Here is a 23,066-nt window from a genome sequence, read left to right on the forward strand (position 1 = left end):
ACTTTTTTTCCTTTAATATCAACATACTTTCAGGCCCATTTAAGAAAACAATATAAATATCCACAAATTGTCCCTGAAAAATCTTGAAAATAACTGTCTTAAATATTCTCAAAGAGCAAAAAGGAGAACATGGATAAAGAACTAAAGGAAATCAGGGGAACAGTATATAAACAAAATGAGAACATTGACAAAGAGAAATTATAAAGAAAACCAAATTCTGGATCTAAAAATTCAGGAGCTGAATTGAAAAACTCACTAAAGGAGTTCAAAAACAGTTGCCAACAGGCAGAAGAAAGAATCAGTGAACTTGAATACAGGTCACTTGAAATTATTGAATCTGAGAAATAAGAAAATAAAGGTGAACAGAGTCTAAGGGATGTATGGGATACCATCAAACAGACTAATATATACATTATGGGGATCTTAAAGGAGAAGAGCAAGAGAAAGAAAAAGGGTCAGAGAGATTATTTGAAGAAATAATCACCCCAAACTTCCTAAACTTGAGGAAATGCATGGATATAGAAATACAAGAGGCTCAACCAACTCCAAGTAGGACAAAAAGGGACTCACAGTGAGACACTTTATAATCAAACTGTCAAAAGACAAAGGCAACAAGAGAATCTTGAAAGCAGCAGGAGAAAAGTGACTCAGCACATACAAGGGATCCTCAATAGAATATTAGCAGATTTCTTGGCAGGACTCTTACACAGTCCATATAGTAGTGGGATTATATATTTACTAAAATGCTGATAAAATGCAGAAAGAAAAATTGTGAACCAAAATTTCTATATCTGGCAAAACTATCCTTCAGAAATGAGGGAGAAATTAAGACATTCCAGATAAAACCTGAGGGAATACATTACCACTAGGCCTGCCCTAAAAAAAATTCTAAAGTCATTCAAGATCAAATTAAAGGATTCTAGACAATAACTAGAAGCCATATGAAAATATAAAGTTCTCCCATAAAGGTAAATATATGGGCAAATATAAAAATCATTACTTTGTCATTTGAGCCTGTAACTCCACTTTTTATTCTACAGGATTTAAAAGACAAAAGCATAAAATATATTTATAAATATGTTAGTAGGTACACAGTATATAAAGATGCAACTTACAACATCAATAAAATAAAGAGGGGGCAGAGATGTAAAGGAGTAAAGTTTTTTTATGTGATCAAAATTGGTTTGGTATGAATTTTAAATAGTTATAACTTTAGAATGTTATAACATCCCCAATGTTAACCACAAAGATAATATCTATAGAATATACACAAAAGGGAATGAGAAGAGAATCCAAACGTGTTACTACAAAAATTAACTGAACACAAGGGGAGGCATTAATGGAGGAAATAAGGGACAAAATATTCTATAAGACTTAAGGACAACAAATAAAATGGCAACAGTTAAGTCCTTCACCAACACTAATTACTATAAATGTAAATGTGTTAAACTCTCCAATCAAAAGACATAGACTGGCAGAGTGGATTTAAAAAAACAAAACAGGATATAACTGCATGCTCTCTACAAGAGACTCACCTACCTAAAGACACAAATAGGTTCAAAGGATGGAAAAAGATATTCCATGCAAATATCAAAAGAGAGCAGAGGTGGTTATACTAATATCAGACAAAATAGACTTTAGTTAAAAAAAAATTGTAACAAGAGACAAGAAGGGGGCTTCCCTGGTGGCACAGTGGTTGAGAATCTGCCTGCTAATGCAGGGGACACGGGTTCGAGCCCTGGTCTGGGAAGATCCCACATGCTGTGGAGCATCTGGGCCCGTGAGCCACAATTACTGAGCCTGCGCATCTGGAGCCTGTGCTCCACAACAAGAGAGGCCGCGATAGTGAGAGGCCCGCGCACCGCAATGAAGAGTGGCCCCCACTTGCCACAGCTAGAGAAAGCCCTCACAAAGAAACAAAGACCCAACACAGCCATAAATAAATAAATTAATTAATTAAAATTAAAAATTAAAAATAAAAAAGAGGCAAGAAGGACATTATATAATGATAAAAGTCAATCCAACAGGAAGATATTACAATTATATGTGCAACAAACAGCAAAGCTCCCATATATATGAAGCAAACATTGTCATAATTGAAGGGAGAAATAGACAGCTCTACAATGTGAGTAGACTTCAACACTGCACTTTCAGTAATGGTTAGAAGCTCAATAAGGATATAGAGCACTTGAACAACACTCAACCCAAACATTCACCTCCCCAGATGTGAAGCCACAAATCTGTTATGAAACAACCCACACGTGACAATGTGGCCTTAATCATACATTGGCCTTTACACACCTAAACACATTTGCCCTTAGCTTCCTCATACTCCTTAGCAAAATACACACACAGCAAAGGAACAGGCTCTGAACAGATACAATGTGGTAGACTGTATCATTAAGAAGAATATGTACTGCCCCTTTCTGTGGTGTTTCTGTCTAAGAGAGTATACATACCACCCAGTTGAACTCAGGTGTAGCCATGTAACTTACTCTGGCCAATAAAATGTGAGTGAAAATGCCATGTATAACTTCTGATAAGACACATTCCCCTCTGTTGCTGTTCCAGATGGGGCTGCTTCATCCATCTAGATCCAAGGTGAAGAGGACAGGGAACCAATCTAAAACTAACCAATGGAGGATATGAAACATAAATGAGAAACAAACCTTTGTTGTTGGAAGTCACTGAATTATTTGTTACATTGGATACTCCAGCATACCCCACATACCAAAGCATAGAAAACACTACATTCCACACATACACATGCTCACACACACATACATTCACACATACCTCCAAACTCCACCCATATAAACATACAATATATTAATACTCTGGAAAAATGCCTATCACACCCAGCTGGACTCAGAATAGATACAACCATTCAGCCCCCAAAATACACACACACACCCACATCCCCTCAAAACTCCCAAAATATGCATCCCCAACTCCCTATAGTTAAAAATACACACATCTAGAACTTTACATGACCCAAATACACATAGACACACCAATCCCCATCCCCAAATGCATATATATGTCATCCTAGCCTTCTCAAATACATGCATAAAACCTTCACAAGCTATGAATTCACACATACCCTATCCCAGCAGAATTCAACATGTATTTCACATAGCCTCACCCTCCTCAGATACACATGCACTCTCCCTACAGTCTGAATATTCACATAAACCACCCAAACTCTAGCTTGCAACATAACCCACAAGAACCTTCACATATACCTTCATACATACCCTCAACCCCACCACAAACAGGAGATTTCAAGCTTCCTTAATGTATACATAGCCCCTCAAATCCCATTTTCACACACTGCCAACCTGAAGTGTGCACACAGACAGACACACTATCTTGAACACACACACACACAACTCCCACAACCTGAACATGCACATTTTTCTCCCACCCTCAGGATGAAAATTAAAATGGATGGAACTGGAGATTATCATACTAAGTTAAGTAAGACAGAGAAAGACAAATATCATATAATATCGCTTATTTGCAGAATCTAAAAGAATGACAAAAATGAACTTATTTACAGAACAGAAACAGATTCACAGACTTAGAGAATGAACTTATGGTTACCAGGGGGAAGGGTGGGGGGGAGGGATAGATTGGAAGCTTGGGATTGACATGTATACACTGTTATATTTAAAATAAAATACCTTTCCATGAATAAATAAAGAGTAATTCATAACTATTTTAAAAAAAAGGATTCAGGGTGTATGGGGTGGACTCTGTAGAATACTGGCACCTGCAACCTAGATCCTGTCTCAGCAAAGTACCTACTTTACTGGTTGCTGATGTGCTGTTGGAAGACAGCTTTGGCTGCTGGTCCCTTAGGGTTGCTTTAGCTATACACAGTGCCCTGCCAATTTTTATCTCTCCCTGGATAGGCTTCATATCCAGTGGCCAAATCAAGCAAGGGACAAATCAGCCTGAAGACAATTCTATCAAGAATTAATTTTTAGCCCTATGACTGCACATTAGATCCAGTGAAACTGTTTGGGAACCTGAGTCTGATTTCTACTCAGCCCAATGATGCTCCCTTTTTTTTTTTTTTTCCCAGTTCTTTTTTAAAGAAAACATCCTGCTCACAAAACTCTGACGCAAAGACAATTCCAGGGAACCAAACTGAGGTAACATTTATTGTTTTTTTACAAACACAAATTTTTAGAATGGCTTGTACCTTAGGTGTGTAGACTTTTTTCTATCTTTTTTCTTCTCATTTTGGTCTCCTTTCTGTCCCCAGCCATTTTTCCCTTTTTTTCTTTCTTTAGGTGTCCTAGTGGTCCTGAGTGACCCCTGCTGCAAGCGGTGGCCTCCCTTTCTAGGGTGTCCCAGTCAACTTTAGAGGGCCCAGGGTCCACATCCAAGAGAGCAGTGGTTGTGGCATCCTGATTTTGTGACAGTGTGGTTTTGATTAGGAGACTTTTAGCATGCTAATGGGCAGCAGCACTTAGGAGATTCCAAGCAGGAGATCTGTAATCTCAAATCAGTTGATAAACCTCCTCAGCTATCTTAGGGGGAATGAGAATGAAGTGCTCCTTCTCTTTGACAAAGCTTCTTACCTTGACCAAACTCTATTAGGCTCCCCTAAACTTTCCAACTAGGCTTTCTTCTATATTCCTATCTGCATTGTCTGATTTTAGCAAGAATCTTGCCACATCAGTGTGGCCAGAATCCCCCAGCCTTGATATCTGATCACCCTGGATATCTAATTAGGTTCCTCATTCTCCACCACTCTCCTGGTGATGTCTGATTACCCAAGCCTGCCATTAGCAAGAATCCTGTTAGGTAAGCTTAGCCAGAAACCCCTTACCACTGATGTTCCTCTTAGTCGTTTTCCATCCACTGACCCACACGCTGCTCCTTGGGTATAAATCCCTACTTACCCATGCTATATTCAAAATTAAGCCCAATCTCTCCACCTGCCACTTCAAGACCCTATTGCAGTGGTCCCTACAACCATCGTGATGGTCCCCCTTGAATAAAGTCTTACCCTTCTTTAACAAGCGTCATGAATAATTTTCTTGTTTAAAAGTTAGAATATTATTTTTTCTTTAACACCCTTTCCCTTTTTCATTAAACACTGAGCCACCAGTCTTCATCAATGGGATACCTTATACTCTACTGTATTGAAGTATGAAATGCAACAGAAGCAACTTAAGCAACAACAGAAAAATTTGCCTTCAAGCAACATTTAAGCTCTTTTGTGTGCCATGGCTTCCATGAGAGCACCCCATGATGAACCCAGTGGGTTCCTATAGTGTACCTGAGACAGACACCTGGACTCTTTGCCAGGGTCACCCTCTAAAAGGACAGGCCAATGCAATCTCTTACAGAATGGGGAGACTCAGTTGAGCAGTGACAAAGATTCTTTTTTTTTTCTTTTTTTCTTTATTTTTATTTTTTTTATTAAAGTATAGTTGATTTACAATGTTGTATTAATTTCTGTGGTACAGCAAAATGATTCAGTCATATATATATATATATATATATATATATATACATTCTTTTTTATATTCTTTTCCATTATGGTTTATCATAGGATATTGAATATAGTTCTCTGTGCTATACAGTAGGACCTTGTTGTTTATCCATTCTATACATAATAGCTTACATCTGCTAACCCCAACCTTCCACTCCATCCCTCCCCCAACCCCCTCCCCCTCAGCAACCACAATTCTGTTCTCTATGTCTGTGAGTCTATTTCTGTTTTGTAGATAGGTTCATTTGTGTCATATTTTAGATTCCACATATAAGTGATATCATATGGTATTTGTCTTTCTGACTTACTTCACTTATTATGATAATCTCTAGTTGCAAAGATTCCTTTTTTAACCAAACTTTAGTCAGGCTCCTCTGAACCCTCTTCTCAACTAGGTCCTGACTTTGGGATTCTGTGTCCATCTTTGCATTGCCTAGGTTTATCAAGAATCCTGTCAAATCAGTTTAGCCAGAATCCTCCATATTTGATCACCCTTGATATATGACCAAATTCTTCCTCCCCCACCATCCTCCAAGTGATGTCTGATCACTCTGGCCTCCCTTCATCAAAAATTCTGCTAGATTAGTTTAGCAAAAAGTACTCCACCTTCCCAGTAATTTCTACCCACTGACCCCTCAACCTGCTCCTTGGCTATAAATCGCCACTTTTCCTTTTTGTGTTCATAGATGATCCCAGTCACTTTCCCCTATTGAAATAATATTGACGTCCATTCCAACAGTCCTGAATAAGGAGTTCCTTACTATCTATAATAAAAATCAGAATACTTTTTTTCTTTAACAGCAGCCTACAAGAAGTGACATCAACAAGAAGGTCGAATAAGTTGTCCCTCATCATATCCCACTCTCAATAACAACTGGGCATCTGTCCATAGACAAAAGTGTTTTTGTGGGAGCTGTGGAATCCAGCACCAAACAACAAGTGGCCAGAGAGGAGTCTCACATACTTGTGTATCCAGTAATGGGCATACAGACCTTGGTCCAGCTGTGGACCCTGAAGTGGCCTGTGTTCCAGCTCCAGCTCCTCTTGGCCATGGTCCAAGAGCCCCTGGAGAACAGTGGCTTAGATAATCACCCACAATAAAAGAGTCTTTGTGAGAATCCAGGTTTCCAGTGAAGAAGCTCTGGCACACTGTTGGAGCAAAATAATCCAAGATTGAATACATTGGGGAAGATAAGAGGAACAATTAAGACTTTACCTGTGTCACCCCTCCTCCAAAGAATCACAGTTTAAGGCAAAGAGAGAGCCCTTCTTGGCCCATGATTTCTCCCTTGGGGGAGAGTGAGGGTGTGTAAGTGAGCACTCAGCTTACCCTGCTGTGCAGGAAGCTCCCAAAGAAGAACATTATTTCTCTTGCCCCATCCAGAGTAACTGAGTCATGAGCTGCGTGACGGGGGCGTGGTGAGTAGGTAGCACATCAGCTAGGGCTCAGATGGTATCAAAGGGATGTGGATTCTACTAACCACACCACAGACTCCATTGGGAGACCCACCAACAAGCTGCTGGACCACTCACCCATGTATTACCCCAATTGCCCCATGGGTATTTACAGTGCTACACACACATCACCCCCACACACTTCCACTCCTTGGTTGGCTCTCTGTGCAGTCTCCTAACAGTTTAGAGAACAGGGTTTTGCAGATGACTAATGAGCATATGTAGAAAGCCAGCCTGAGTCTGCAGACTTGAGAGAGACCCAGGTCTCTCTTAAGCATTTAGCACTGCTCTTGGGAAAGCAAAAGCCCAGCCTGGTGCATTGCAGGATTGAGGGAAGGCATACAAGCTTAATAATGTCACAAGAAGGAATAAGTGTGAAGCATACCCACAGAATGTCTAAGGAAGCCACAGAATCCCTAGCAGGGCTAACGGAAGGCATTTCTCAAAGACCAAAAGAAGTGACTGATAGTTCAGATGTGAAGACAGCAACACAAGTCTCCAAGGAACATGAAAACTCAAGGAAACATGATGGCACAAAAGGATCACAATGATCTTCCAATAACAAATCCCAAAGACATGGAGATATGTGATTTAGTTCATAAAGAATTCAAATTAGCTTTTTAAGGAAGCTCAGTGAGCTACAAGAAAACACAAAAAGACAATTCAAAAAATCAAGAAAACGAGATAGAAATCATAAAAAGAATCAAAATAAATTAAGGAGCTGAAGAATGCAATGAATGAAATGAAAAATGCAATAGAGCATCAACATCAGAATGGATCAAGCAGAGGATTATACGAAGTAGAAGACAGGACCATTGAAATTATCCAGTCAGAGGAGAAAAAAAACGAATATAGAATAAAAAAGAGTGAAGAAAGCCTACATGTATTTTGTGATACCATCAAGAGAAGTAACCTAATAATTATTATAGTCCCAGAGGAGAAGAGTGAGAAGGGGGCAGAAAGTTTATTTAAAGATATAATAGTAGATAACTTCCCAAATGTGGGAAGAAATTTGGCCATCCAAGTCCATGAAGCCCATAGGTACCCAAAGAAATTCGACTCTAAAAAGATCTCCTCCAAGACACATTATAATAAAACTGTCAAAACATCAGTTTTATTTTGTAGGTTGGGTTAGATTATATTTAGAGAGAATCTTAAAAGCAGCAAGAGAAAAGAAGCGTATCACCTACAAGGGAACACCCAAAGGGCTATCATCAGATTTCTCAGCAGAAACAGACTAGGAGAGAGTGAGATGATAAATTCAAAGTGAAGAAAGAAAAAACTGCCAACAAAGAATACTTTATCCAGCAAAGATGTCCTTTAAAAATGAAGGAGATAAAGACTTCCCCAAACACACAAAAGCTGAGAAAACTCATCACCACTAGATCTGCCTTACAAGAAATGCTGAAAGGAGTTCTTCAAGCTGAAATGAAAGGATGCTAGTGAGTCACATGAAAACATATGATAATATACAACACACTGGTAGAGATAAATATGTAGTCAAATTCAGGCCATTCTAACACTATAATATGGTAGCGTATTAATGACTTCAACTCTAGTAAAAACACTATAATAATTTGTTAATGAACAAACAATATAAAAAGAGGTAAATTGTGACATTGAAAATATAAGAGAGGAAAAAGTAAAAGGATAGGATTTTATGAGATCAAACTTAAGTTTTTATCAGCTCAAAATAAACTTTTTATCTATAAGCTGTTTTGTGTAAGCCTCATTGTAACTGCAAAGCAAACACCTACAGTAGATACACAAAAGATAAAGAGAATCACAGCATATATAATGGAAAATCATTTCACAAAGGAAGACAGCAAGAGAGGAAGAAAGGAACAAGGGAACTACAAAAGAGCAAGAAAATGTTAATAATATGGCATACCCAGACAACCCTCAGAATGGGAGAAAATATTTGCAAATGAAGCAACTGACAAAGGATTAATCTCCAAAATATACAAGCAGCTCATGCAGCTCAATATCAAAAAACAAACAACCCAATCCAAAAATGGGCAGAAGACCTAAATAGACATTTCTCCAAAGGAGACATACAGATTACCAACAAACACATGAAAAGATGCTCAACATCACTAATCATTAGAGATAATGCAAATCAAAACTACAATGAGGTATCACTTCGCACCAATCAGAATGGACATCACCAAAAAATCTAGAAACAATAAATGCTGGAGAGGGTGTGGAGAAAAGGGAATCCTCCTGCACTGTTGGTGAGAATGTAAATTGATACAGCCACGATGGAGAACAGTATGGAGGTTCCTTAAAAAACTAAAAATAGAGCTACCATATGACCCAGCAATCCCACTACTGGGCATATACCCTGAGAAAACCATAATTCAAAAAGACACATGTACCACAGTGTTCATTGCAGCACTATTTACAATAGCCAGGACATCGAAGCCATCTAAATGTCCATTGACAGATGAATGAAGAAAGAAGATGTGGCACATATATACAATGGAATATTACTCAGCCGTAAAAAGGAACGAAATTGAGTTATTTGTAATGAGGTGGATGGACCTAGAGTCTGTCATACAGAGTGAAGTAAGTCAGAAGGAGAAAAACAAATACCATATGCTAATGCATATATATGGAATCTAATAAAACGGTACTGCTAAACCTAGTGGCAGGGCAGGAATAAAGATGCAGATGTAGAGAACAGACTTGAGGACATGGGTGGGGAGGAGAAGCTGGGATGAAGTGAGAGAGTAGCATTGACATATATACACTACTAAATGTAAAATGGATGGCTAGTGGAAAGTTGCTGCATAGCACAGGGAGATCAGCTCGATGCTTTGTGACCACCCAGAGGGGTGGGATAGGGAGGGTGGGAGGGAGGCTCAAGAGGGAGGAGGGGATATGGGGATATATGTATATATATATAGCTGATTCACTTTGTTGTACAGCAGAAACTAACACAACATTGTAAAGCAATTATACTTCAGTAAAGATGTTAAAAAAATGGCATATCCATCAAAATTACTCTAAATGTAAATGGATTAAATTATCCAATCAAAGACATATGCTGCTACAAGAGAATCACTTCAGCTTCAAGGATACATATAGACTGAAATTGAAGAGATGGAAAAAAGATATTTCATGCAAATGGAAAACAAAAGAAAGCAGGATAGCTATACTTATATTAGACAAAATAGACTGTAACATGAGACAAAGAAAAGTTTAAAAGCTGTAACAAGAAACAACAAGGACTTACTGTATAGCACAGGGAACTATATTCAATATCTTGTAGTAATCTATAATGGAAAATAATAAAATAAAAGAATATATATATATATATATATATATCCAAATTACTTTGCTGTACACCTGAAACTAACACAATGCTGTAAATCATTATTGTAAATCAACTATACTTCAATAAGAAAAAAAGCTGTAACAAGAGAAAAAGAAGGTCATTGTATAAAGATAGAGGCCAACTCACCAAGAGGATATAACAATCACAAATATATATGCGCCCAACTTAAATATATTAAGCAAATAATACAGATCAGAAGGGAGAAATAGACAATATAATTATAGTAGAGTGTGTCAGTACACCACTTTCAACAAAGGATAGATTGTCCAGACAGAGAATCAGTAAGGAAATATACTTTATTTGATGGTCTATACTTTAGACCAAATGGACTTAATAGACATATATAGAACATTCCATCCAACAGCAGGAAATATACTTGCTTCTCAAACAAAAAAATGTCAACTTTACAGCTCAAGGAATTACAAAAAGAAGAACAAGCCAAATCTAAAGTTAGCAAAAGGAAGGACATAACAAGGTTCAGAGCAGAAATAAATGGCATATAGACCAGTAAAACAATAGGAAGATCAGTAAAACTAAGAAATGTTTTTAAAAAAATAAAATTGACAAACTTTTAGCTAGACTAAGAAAACGAAAAAGACTCAAATAGTTAGAAACGAAAGAGGAGACATTATAACACAATAAAACAGAAAATCAGATAACACAGAACAGATATCACAGAAAATCAAAGGATCAAAAGAGATTACTATGGATAATTATATGCCAGTGTTTTGTATAACCTAGAAGAAATAAATTCCTAGAAACAGACAACCAACCAAGATGAAGGCATCTTGAATGAATGACGAAGACTTAGAAAATCTGAACAGACCAATTAACAAGTAGGGAGATTAAATCAGTAATCCAAAACCTCTCCAAAAGAAAAGCCCAGATTCCCCTGGTGAATTCTACCAATAATTTAAAGAATTAATGCCAATACTTCTCAAACTCTTACAAAAAAATTAAAGTGGAGGGAACAACCCAAACTCATTTTACAAGCCCACCATAACCCTGATACCAAAGCTAGTCATAGATACTACAAGAAAAGAAAACTACAGGACAATTTCCCTGATGACTATAGATACAAAAATTCTCAAAATAAAATAGCAAATCAAATTCAACAATACATTAAAAGGATCATGCCCTATGATCAAGTGTGATTTATGTATGCCTGGGATGCAAGGATGGTTCAACATATGCAAATGAATAAATGTAATACATCACCTTACTAGAATGAAAGATAAAGTCAATGACCATATCAATAGATACAGACAAAGCATTTGAGAAAATTCAACATCTTTTCATGATTAAAAAAAAATACTCTTCACAGATTGAGTATAGAAGTAATAAAAATCATATATGAAAAGCTCACAGCTAACATCATCCTCAATGGTGAAAGTTTAAAAGCTCTTCCTCTAAGATTGGGAACAAGACAAGGACATCCACTCTCATCATTCCTATTTAACATAGTACTAGAAGTCCTCACCAGAGCAATTAAGCATGAAAAAGAAATAAAAGACATCCAAATTGGACAGGAAGAAGTAAGATTGTCTCTGTTTGTACATGATATGATCTTGTATATAGAAAAATCCTAAAGACTCCACCAAATAAGCTTGTTAGAACTAATAAACAAAGTTGCAGGATACAAAATCAACATACAAAAATTAGCTTTGTTTCTATACACAAGCAACCAAATATCTGAAAAAGCTACAAAGAAAACAATCCTCTTTACAACAATATCAAAAACAATGAAATAATTTGGCAAAATTTACCAAGGGGGTGAAAGTTCTGTGCAGTGAAAATTACATGACATTGATAAAGGAAATTGAAGATGACACAAAATAAATGTGAAGAGATCCTATTTTCATGGGAAGGAAGAATAAAACTGTTAAAATTTCTGTGCTACCCAAAGCCATTTATAGATTCAGTGCCAGCCCTCTCAAAATTCCAATGGCATTTTTCACATAATTAGAAAAAATAATCCTAAAATTTGTTTGGAACCACAAAAGGCCCTGAATAGCCAAAGCAGTCCTGAGGAAGAAGAACAAAGTTGGAGGACTCACCCGTCCTGATTTCAAACTTTATCACAAACCTATAGTAACCAAAACAGTATGGTACTGGCATCAACACAGATACCTATACCAATGGAACAAAATAGAGAGCCCAGAAATAAACCCACCCATATGTAGTCAATTAATTTATGACAAAGGAGATAAGCATATACAATGGGGAAAGGACAGTCTCTTCAATAAATGGTGTTGGATAACTGAACAGCCTCATGCAAAAAAAAAAACCAAAAAATGAAACTGGACCGCTATCTTACACCATACATAAGTTTAACTCAAAATGGATTAAAGACTTGAAGTAAGACCTGAAACCATAACAACTCCTAGGAAAAAACATAGGCAGTAAGCTCCTTGACATTGGTCTTGGCGATGATTTTTTGGATTTGACACCAAAAGCAAAGGCAACAAAAACAAAAATAAATAAGTGGGACTACATCAAACTAAAAAGCTTTTGCACAGCCAAATAAACAATCAACAAAATGCAAAGGCAGCCTACACAATGGGAGAAAATATTTGCAAACCATCTATCTGATAAGGAGTTAATATCCAAAATATATAAGGAACTCATACAACTAGCAAAAAAAGAAGTAATCTGATTAAAAAATGTGCAGATACCTGAATAGACAGTTTTCCATTTTGACAGTTTTCCAAAGAAGGCATACAAGTAGCCAACAGATACATGAAAGGTACTTAGTATCATTAATTAGTAGGGAGATACAAAAAAAAAAAAAAAAAAAGCCCACAGGGTATCACCTCATACCTACTAGAATGGCTATTATGGAAAAAAAAAAAAGAATGGCTATTATGAAGAATGTGGAGAAAAGGAAACCTTTGTGCACTGTTGGTGGGAATGTAAATTGGTACAACAATTATGGAAAACAGTATGGAGGTTCCTCAAAATAATTAAATATAGAACTATCATATGATACAGCAGTTCCACTTCTGGGTATTTTTCTGAAGAAAACAAACATTAATTCAAAAAGACATACGCACCCTATGTTCATTGCTGCATTATTTATAATAGCCAAGATATGGGAACAACCAAAGTGTCCATCAACAGATGAATAGATAAAGAAGATGTGTTATATATACACAATGGAATGTTACTCACCATTAAAAAAAGAATGAAATCTTGCCATTTGTGACAACATAGATGGACCTAGAGGGTATAGGTGAAATAAGTGAAAATAAGTGAAATAAGTCAGACAGAGGAAGACATACTGTATGATTACACTTATATGTGGAATCTAAAAAATAAAACAAATGAACAAACAGAAGACAGAAACAGAGTTATAGATACAGAGAACAAACAGGTGGTTGCCAGAAGGGGATGTGGTGGGGGGGTTGAGTGAAATAGGTGAGGGAGATTAAGAGGTACAAACTTTCAGTTATGAAATAAATGAGTCATGGTGATGAAACATACAGCATGGGGAATATAGTTAGTATGTTGTAATATCTTTGTATGGTGACAAACAGTAGCTAGATTTATCCTGGTAATCATTTTGTAATGTATAGAAATATTGAATCACTGTGCTGTGCATCTGGAACTAACATAGTGTTGTAAGTCAATTATACTTCAATTTAAAATTTTTTAATTAAAAAATTAAAGTAACAAGTGTTGGCAAGGATGTGGAGAAAAGGGAACCCTTATGCACTGTTGGTGGGAACGTAAATTGGTATAACCACTGTAGAAAACAATATGGAGGTTCCTCAAAAAATTAAAAATAGAACTACCATATGATTCAGCAATCCTACTTCAGGGTATTTATTGAAAGAAAATTAAATCACTATCTCAAAGAGATATCTGCACCCCTATGTTCATTGCAGCATTATTCACAATTGCCAGGACATGGAAACAAGTGTCCATCAATAGATGGATGGATAAAGAAAATGTGGTATGTATATACAATGAAATATTATTCAGCCATAAAAATGAAGGAAATCCTGCCATTTGAGACAACTAGATGGACCTTAAAGGCATTATGCTAAGTGAAATAAGTCAGAGAAAGACAAATACTATATAATGTCACTTATATGTGGAATCTAAAAACAGGACAAAATGACATAAAAAACAACAACAACAAAACTGAGCTCATAAATACAGAGAGCAGATTGATGGTTGGCAGAGGCAGAGGTTTTGGGTGGGTGAAATTGATGAAGGGGGTCAGAAGATACAAACTTCCAGTTATTAAATAAATAAATCATGGGGATGTAATGTACAGCATGGTGACTATAGTTAATAATACTATATTGAATATTTGAAAGTTGATAAGAGAGTAGATCTTAAAAGTCCTCATCACAAGAAAAAAGTATTGTAACTGTGTATGGGGATGGATATTAACTAGACTTATTGTGGTTATCATTTCACAATATATACAAATATGGAATCATTATGTTGTACATCTGAAACTAATATAATGTAATAGCCAATTATAACTCAATTTAAAAAAGAAAATTAGTAAAATTCTCCTGTTAGGAAAAAAATGTGCTACTTAGGAACATTCCACATTGTTCAGGTTCTCTGCTCCCGACTAAAGTGGTCTGGAAGAACTATATATGTGTTGCTCATAATGAGGTTAAAAGGAATAAAATAACATAATCGAGGCTTAGGTGAAAATAATAGCTAAAACCGAAAGAGGGGGACATTAAACCTGTTATCTACGAATTCCAGAATTTTGAGGCTAGGAGTAAATGGGGCTCAAGTCACGTTGGGGAGAGTCACAAAGTCCCAAGTCTCTAAGGCATGTTTGGAGACCAGAGTTTCTAGTGAGCCATTCTTCATATGAATTCATACTGATTCTTAGAACCATGGATTCATCTGATTCATCAAATCATGAATGCATACTGATTCACAGAACCATGGATTCACCTGATTCATAGAACCATAAATTCACACTGATTGATAGAGCCATAATTTCATACTGCTATCTCTAATTCTAATCCAGCACCACAGAGTACATTATAGCCTTCTTCTTTTATTTGTAGTTTCTTTCTCCAACAGAGAGAACGTGGGTCTCATTATCCATAATATATTCACTCCTTACTCAATCCTAGAATACACATTAAAAAGTGTGGGGTACCACACCCTAATCCTTTTTTATTTTAATTATTTTTGAACACATAAAAATTAACATATTTCTAACTGTAAGAACAGTTAAACATTATACTCAAAGCAGTGTCCCTCTTCCTATTCCTATTCCTCTATTCCCATTTCCCCATCCTTTCCACTTGCCCCTTCCCATCTCCGTCATCTCATTAGTTTTTAGTTTATATTTTCTGTGGGGTTTTTTGGGCACACGTGTATATTTTCCTGTTTCCTGTCCTCTCTTGTATGAAAAGTAGACACTTCATGAGGAAGTTCTTATCCTTAAGTCTAATCTAATACCTAGACAAATGACAAAATCTCAATTATTTGGCAACTTCAACTGGATATGTAAAGAAATGACAAATAGCTTCAAAAACTAAACTGAACTATTGAATCTACTTTCTCTTTTTCTTTGTCCATAAACATTGTGGTCCTGATTTTGAGCACCTAAAGTCACTTACCATTAGACATAAGTGTAAGCACAGAATGGCAGCAGTCATCCTGATGCCATTCTGGTCTATTGAAATATTCATTCCTATTTCTAAACTAAGAATACATGCAAGCTTAAAAACTTCTTCTTATCAATAAATATAAGGGTTTGAGCTAAGTGGATCTCTGATGCCATTCAGCTCCAAGATTCTGTGAGTCTCTGCTCCCATGGTGCCATGGTTCTAATATTCCAAACCACAGGAGAATCATTTTACTGAGACATTTACAGGCAGTCCCACTCTCCTGGCTTGAACCCCCTCTGCCAGAGTTTGAACATGGGTGGAATGAGTTACACAATGAAGAAGAGCACCATAAAAACAGGAGATCCTGTATACCTGTGGAAGGCCCTTGTGTACAACCTTGGAGAGGAGAAGAGGACCAAGCTCCACATTCAAAAACTCCAGAAGGCTTTAAATATCCGGTTCAGGGAGATCGATAAAGAGAAAGCAGCCTTGAGGAAATTTTGGGGAAAGCTTCAGAAGACAACTGGCTATTTTCCTCAAATGTCCTTCTGGTGACCAGTGCCACTGTAGATGAGGAGCTCCTGGAAAAGTTTCAATACAAAACACATCTGTGTCTCCTTCTGTTATCTCTGTGTGACCCAAGAAAGCATTATTTAAAAACCACTGGGACAAGTCAAAAAAGAAAAAAGACTATAGAATTGAAGATAAAAATGGAATGTCTAGAAGAGAATCAACAGGTATCTCCTACAAAAGAGACACTAAGTCGTCGTTATTTCCAGATGATTCCGTATCTTTACAACTTGAAGTGGTAATATGCAGTGCATACATTATTTCCATTCAAACTTTCCTTGAGATCAGAATAAAGCTTAGCCATTGTAGAACTCTTTCTGATATTGATGGTGGAATATACATATTTGTCTTAATCCTGTTCTTTTCTCATTGATGTCATTTTCAATTATTTTCCTATAGTTTTCATAGCATGAATAACATTTGAGGCAAAAGTTAGTTTGAAAATAATGTTATAGTAGGAAAACCTTAGAATCTTGATTCTATAAGGGACCTTGATTCAGATCTAGGTTTTATCATGTATTACCTATGTGATCCTGGATTTAGAAACTCTTTTCTTTTAATCAAGATAGAGATAAAAATACCTATATCAAAAGACTGCTTTAAGGATTAAATAAGACAGTATACGTACAGGGCATATTGCAGGTACCCCCAAATGGTAATAGCTAGTATTATAATTAATTTTGTTATAATTATTATTTTTATTACTATATAATGGAGCTCAGATTCTATGTCTAGCTCTTCTACTAACATCCTGGGTCACTAGACAAGTCTATTTCCATTCCTAGGCCTTGGTTTGTGCAAAGCTATAATGTGAGAACTGGACTAGATCATGTCTAAGGCCCTTTCCAGCTTTAAATTCTTTGAAACTAAAACTCCATAGTTCTACTTTGAAATGTGCTTACAGGACAAAGAAAGGATCCAGCAATCAGAACGCATGTCAAGGTGACTTATGGGTTTGGATATATATTCCTGTTTAGCCATGACTAATCTACCAATCTCATGTTTAAAGATACATGCTATTCAAATATATATTCTTAGCAGTCTCTCATGATATATTTGCTGGGTGACTGCAGACCAAATGCGACTCACTTCTTGAAAGTCCTTGGATTAAGTTCCATGTCTTTATTACTTGTTTAGGCTCTGCAGTCAAACAGACATGGATTCTGCCAGATATTGCTGTTTAATACTAGGCAAGTTAGCTAATATTTGTATACCTTCATGTATACCTTAAGTTGCTTAGATTTTTTAATTGTACAGTGGAAATAATAGTACTTGACTCAGAAGACTGTTGTGATGTCTTCTTGTGATATCACATATAAATCTGTTAGCACAATATCTAATATATTGTAAGCATTCATTACATGCAATTGCTGTGGTTACTATTACTGGGAATAGGCAACAAGTGGAGCTTCTGGGCTGAGAAATGACTTTATGGACGATCTCAACACTCATAGAGTGAGTCATTACTCTTGGATCTCAGGTATAATGATCTGCTTAGCTAGATTTAAACCACCTGCAGTAGAAATGTATACACGTGTATCCAAAAAAGCTGATACAGAGATAGAGATAGATAGAGATAGAGATAAACTCAAAGATTTAGAGGCTGATAAAAGACATGACCACAGGATAGCAGTAGCACACAGTGAGCTTTATCTGGGCAGTGCTTGATGGGTTGCATGAGAAGGGACGTCCCTCACAGCAGGAGGCCTGCTGGAGGCTGTGGCATGGGACCCCCACCCAGAAGAGAAACAGGGCAAAGGAACTCCTGCGTGAGAGGGGAACTGGAGAGGGGGCTTAAGTGTCTAGGTGATGTTGCTCAGCAGCAAGATGGGCGTGTACTCGTTTGCTTGGGCTACTGTGGCAAAACACTACAGGCCGGGTGGCTCGAACAACAGACGTTCATTCTCTCAGTTTTAGAGAGTGGGAGGTTCAGGTGTGTCAGCAGGCTGGTTTCTCCTGAGGCCTCTCTCCTTGGCTTGCAGATGGATATCTCCCTGTGTCCTCGCATGGGCTTTCCTCTGTGCATGTCTGTGTTTGTGTCCTTATCTCCTCTTCTTGTAAGGATACCAGTCAGATTGGATTAGGTCTACCCTAATGAGCTCATTTTACTTTAATAACCTCACTGAAGACCATATCTCCAAATATAGTTACATTCTGAGGTGCTGAGGGTTAGGACTTCAACATATAAATCTGGGGGGACACGACTGAGCTCATAACAGGGAGTTTCTGGATCAAAGAGCTCTGAAGAACAGCAGCAGTTTGGGGTCTTTTACAGCCCCAAGACTAGTCTTATCTATGGCTAGCACATGTTGGGTATAGTTTCACAGGTTTTATGAAGAAGACAGGCTATAAGTAGCTAAGAATTTGGACTATATTTAAAGCAATTGGGGGCATTCCCTGGTTAGGACTCAGCACTTTCACTGCTGAGGGCCCAGGTTAGATCCCTGGTAGGGAAACTAAGATACCGCAAGATGCATGGTGGCGCGGCCAAAAAAAAAAAGGAATTCAATTTGTAAAAATTTGAGTTTGATACCATCACTCTTTGAGCTAGAGGTCTCAGCCTGCTGTTAAGAAGTAAACAGCATGGGACTTCCCTGGTGGCACAGTGGTTAAGAATCCGCCTGCCAATGCAGGGGACACGGTTTCGAGCTCTGGTCCGGGAAGATCCCACATGCCGCGGAGCAACTAAGCCTGTGAGCCACAACTACTGAGCCCAAGAGCCCCAACTACTGAAGCCTGAGCACCTAGAGCCTGTGCTCTGCAACGAAGAGTAGCCTCCCGCTCACCGCAACTAGAGAAAGCCCACGCACAGCAACAACTCAAGACCCAACGCAGCCAAATAAATAAATAGATAAAAAGAAAATATTAATAAATAAATACATAAATAAAAAGAAAGAAAAAAAAAGTAAACAGCATAGGGACCAATATACAGGGACATCTTTGGCTCATTTATACAATAATATATCCCCTGGCTCCATGTTGTTTTATAATCTAAGTTGTGTATAACTTTGTAATGTCTGAGTCTGCAGCCAGCAATAAAGCATTCTAAATGCCCCAAATCCTACAAGGGCATAAAGCCCATTTCAAAGCCCATTTTCAGCCAGTTGACCCACTTAGTGGGGGGAAGTCAGGAGAATAGATCAGAAAAGGAGAAGATTTTGACTTGTTCAATCAATTTAGTTAATAGAGTGACATTATGACTCCTTTGATACATGTCCCTGGCTATCTTTAAAACGTGGTAGGTGTTATGACTCACATGCAGCAAGATATGTGAGGAAGTGCACAGACACAAACACACCCCCATTTTAACAGCTAATAAATAATCTAGGGCTATGCAGTTGTCTAATGCCATGGTCCCTAAAGTACACTGAGATTCAGCCAAGAGTTCTAATCCCTGGGCCATTTGTTTCATTTCCGTGGATAATTCCTTGGACATGGCTATCTGTGTTTCTTTGTGAAGTGTCCCACGCATATGCTGTTCTATTTCCAGAGTTAGTGAACCTAGAGTGATTAGTGCCAGGGGGACTATTAGCAGAGCTCGTTTGTGTCATTGGAGAGCTGTGGCTAGTGTGGCTTGTGAAAACAAGGACTTGGGATGTTCTGCTGCTGAGTAAAAATCTACTGGAATTTTCAGCCAAATTCAAGTGCAGGGAAAACTTTGCAGTGTTGGGTGGGAGGAAGCTTGTGATAGGGGAGACTATTTGATTCTCTTTCAGGTCCTCCAGCCTCCCTCTGCTGCCTATATGCTCTGTGTTTGTAGGAAAGGTATATTTGCACAGCTTAGTGCAATTCCAAGTGGTGTGAATAGGAGCATACAATGTCATGGTCGAACAGACTTGAATGTTCTCTACCTCACACTCAGCACCTGGGTCAACTAATGGGTTATGTGCTTAGCCCACCACTGTCTACACATTTATGTGGCAAGCCTCACATAAATTCGTTGGATGTTGATGCTGTTGTTGGATGTTAATGGTGAAGGGAAGAGGCTCATCTTGATGGGTGAGGTTTATAGGAGAGTTTGGCCGTTATGCTGTGTACTAAAATCAGGTTGTAGGAATCTAACCCAGCATGCAGTTAGATCTGCATACATATGTATTGCCGTGGCTAAGGCTGTATGCAGATTTGGTTTGGTGGGCAATTGTATATTCCTTCTCGTTCAGATTGGTGAGCATTAGTGATTGAGTTTCCTGCTGACTGCCATAATAAGTAGCATCAGTGTGTGCCCATGGACATGGGATAGGTTTCACAGATACTCTCAGCAGTCTGATAAAAAGTTAATTTAGACATGCACCAAATTAGTTCCTGAACCATGGGGCACTCACATATGGGATCCTCCCAAGTGGGCCAAATTATTTCTAAAAGCAGACATCAATTGTATTATACATTTGTCCCAATTCTATCCCTATTTATTACAAGTTTGCTGTGTTTCACTGTGGGACCCTCTGCTCCATGGTATCCAAACCTTCCTAGGGCAGACGTTAGAACAGCTTTCATAGTGGCCCCTTGGGAGGTGGTGTTGTGACTACACCAATAAATGTCCTCCCAGGTTAGCTTTGCTACTTGTCTTTTCATTATTGTTTCTATATTCTGTAAGGTGGGATTTTTAGGTTTTTTAAAAATTGAGATATAATTGACATATAATATTGTATTCACTTTAGGTGTACAGCATAATGATTTGATATATGTATATATTACAAAATGATAACCGCAATAAGTTTAGTTAACATCCATCACCACACATAGTTTACAATTCTTTTTCTTGTGATGAGAACTTCTAAGATCTACTGTCTTTACAACTTTCAAATATACAATATTGTTAGCTAAGTCATCATGCAGTAAATTACATTTCTAGGGCTTATTTATCTTATAACTTTCCAGTTTGTACTTTTTGACCACCTTCACCCAATTCCCCCACTCCCACCCCAACCCCCCACCTCAGGCAACCACGAATCTGTTTCCTGTTATCTATGAGTTCTGGGGTTTTTTTGGTTTTTGATTTTGTTTTAGATTCCACATATAATTGAGATTATATAGCATTTGTCTTTCTCTGACTTATTTCATTTAGCATAATGCCCTTGAGGTCCATCCATGTTGTCGCAAATAGCAGAATTTCCTTCTTTTTTATGGCTGAATAATATTCCATTATACATATATTTATATTATATTATACTTCATATATATGTATGTATGTGTGTATGTATGTATGTGTGTATATATATATATATACACACACATATACATACATATACATATATATCACATTTTCTTTATCCATTCATCCATGAATAGACACTTAGGTTGTTTTCATGTCCTGGCTACTGTGAATAATGCTGCAATGAACGTGGGGATGCAGATATCTCTTTGATATAGTGATTTCATTTCCTTCAGATAAATACCCTGAAGTGAGATTGCTGGATCATATGGTAGTTCTATTTTTAATTTTTTGAGGAACCTTCATACTTTTTTTCCACAGAGGCTGTACCAATTTACATTTCCATCAACAGTATACAAGTTTTCCTTTTTCTTCACATCCTCACCAACATTTGTTATTTCTTGTCTTTTTGAGAAGAGCCATTCTAACAGGTGTCAGGTGCTATCTCTTTGTGGTTTTTATTTGCATTCTCCTGATGATTAATGATGTTGAGCACCTTTTCATATATCTGTTGGACAGTTGTATGTATTCTTTGGAAAACTGTATTCAGGTCCTCTGCCCATTTTAAAAATCAGATTATTTTTTATTTTGTTCTTGTTTCATATTACTTCATAGTGTTGTATGTATTCTTTATGTATTTTGAATATTAATCCCTTTTTAGATATGATTTGCAAGTATTTTCTCCCATCTTTTAGGTTGCCTTTTGATTTTGTTGATGGTTTCCTTTACTGTGCAGAAGCTTTTTAGTTTGATGTAGTCCCATTTGTTTATTTTTACTTTTAGTTCCCTTGCCTTTGTATTCAGATCCACAAAAACATTGCTAAGAGCTATGTGAAGGAAGTTACCTCCCATCTATGCTTTTTTCTAGGATTTTTATGGTTTCAGGTCTGATAGTCAAGTCTTTAATCCATTTTGAGTTAATTTTTGTGTATGGTGTAAGATAGTGTGGTCGAGCTTCATTCTTTTTTTTTTTTTTTTTTTTTAAATTATTAGCACCTTTAATTATTATTTATTTATTTATTTTTTTTGGCTGTGTTGGGTCTTCGTTTCTGTGCGAGGGCTTCCTCTAGTTGCGGCGAGTGGGGGCCACTCTTCATCGCGGTGCGCAGGCCTTTCACTATCGCGGCCTCTCTTGTTGCGGAGCACAGGCTTCCAGACGCGCAGGCTCAGTAGTTGTGGCTCACGGGCCTAGTTGCTCCGCGGCATGTGGGATCTTCCCAGACCAGGGCTCGAACCCGTGTCCCCTGCATTAGCAGGCAGATTCTCAACCACTGCGCCACCAGGGAAGCCCCGAGCTTCATTCTTTTGCCTGTGGCTGTCCAGTTTTCCTGACACCATTACTGAAGGGACTATATTATCCCATTGTATATTCTTGATTCCTCTATCATCAGTTAACTGACAATATACGTGTGGGTTTATTTCTAGGCTCTCTATTCTGTT

General features: G+C 37.5%; 1 protein-coding gene and 1 long non-coding RNA gene across 7 annotated transcripts in view; one reads left to right on the top strand and one right to left on the bottom strand.

Annotated features, from left to right (window-relative positions):
• Positions 1–23,066, top strand: part of LOC309634352 (uncharacterized protein) — a 116,135-nt gene that overhangs the window by 51,099 nt on the left and 41,970 nt on the right. Inside the window, exons 3-4 of one of the 3 annotated variants that reach the window (XR_014248009.1) lie at positions 4,091–4,160; positions 6,314–6,410. Coding sequence is in view for 1 of the 3 variants with exons in the window: in XM_082404305.1 (XP_082260431.1) it covers positions 2,572–2,601; positions 4,091–4,160 (100 nt within the window). In the remaining 2 variants the exon portion in view is untranslated. Of the gene's footprint in view, positions 1–2,571; positions 2,602–4,090; positions 4,161–4,301; positions 4,952–6,313; positions 6,411–23,066 lie in introns of those variants that run through there. The other 2 variants (XR_014248010.1, XM_082404305.1) reach the window with 2 other exon arrangements.
• LOC309634358 overlaps positions 1,150–23,066 on the bottom strand; it is a 45,128-nt gene continuing 23,211 nt past the window's right edge. Inside the window, exons 3-7 of one of the 4 annotated variants that reach the window (XR_014248018.1) lie at positions 16,277–16,867; positions 13,479–13,526; positions 10,206–10,245; positions 6,505–6,661; positions 1,150–2,629 (exon numbers count right to left, since the gene is read on the bottom strand). This is a non-coding gene — a long non-coding RNA (uncharacterized lncRNA). Of the gene's footprint in view, positions 2,630–6,504; positions 6,662–10,205; positions 10,246–13,478; positions 13,527–16,276; positions 16,868–23,066 lie in introns of those variants that run through there. The other 3 variants (XR_014248019.1, XR_014248020.1, XR_014248021.1) reach the window with 3 other exon arrangements.

Source organism: Balaenoptera borealis (genome assembly GCF_965194805.1).
Source record: "Balaenoptera borealis genome assembly, chromosome: 8".
In the NCBI taxonomy this organism is placed as follows: Eukaryota; Metazoa; Chordata; class Mammalia; order Artiodactyla; family Balaenopteridae; genus Balaenoptera; species Balaenoptera borealis.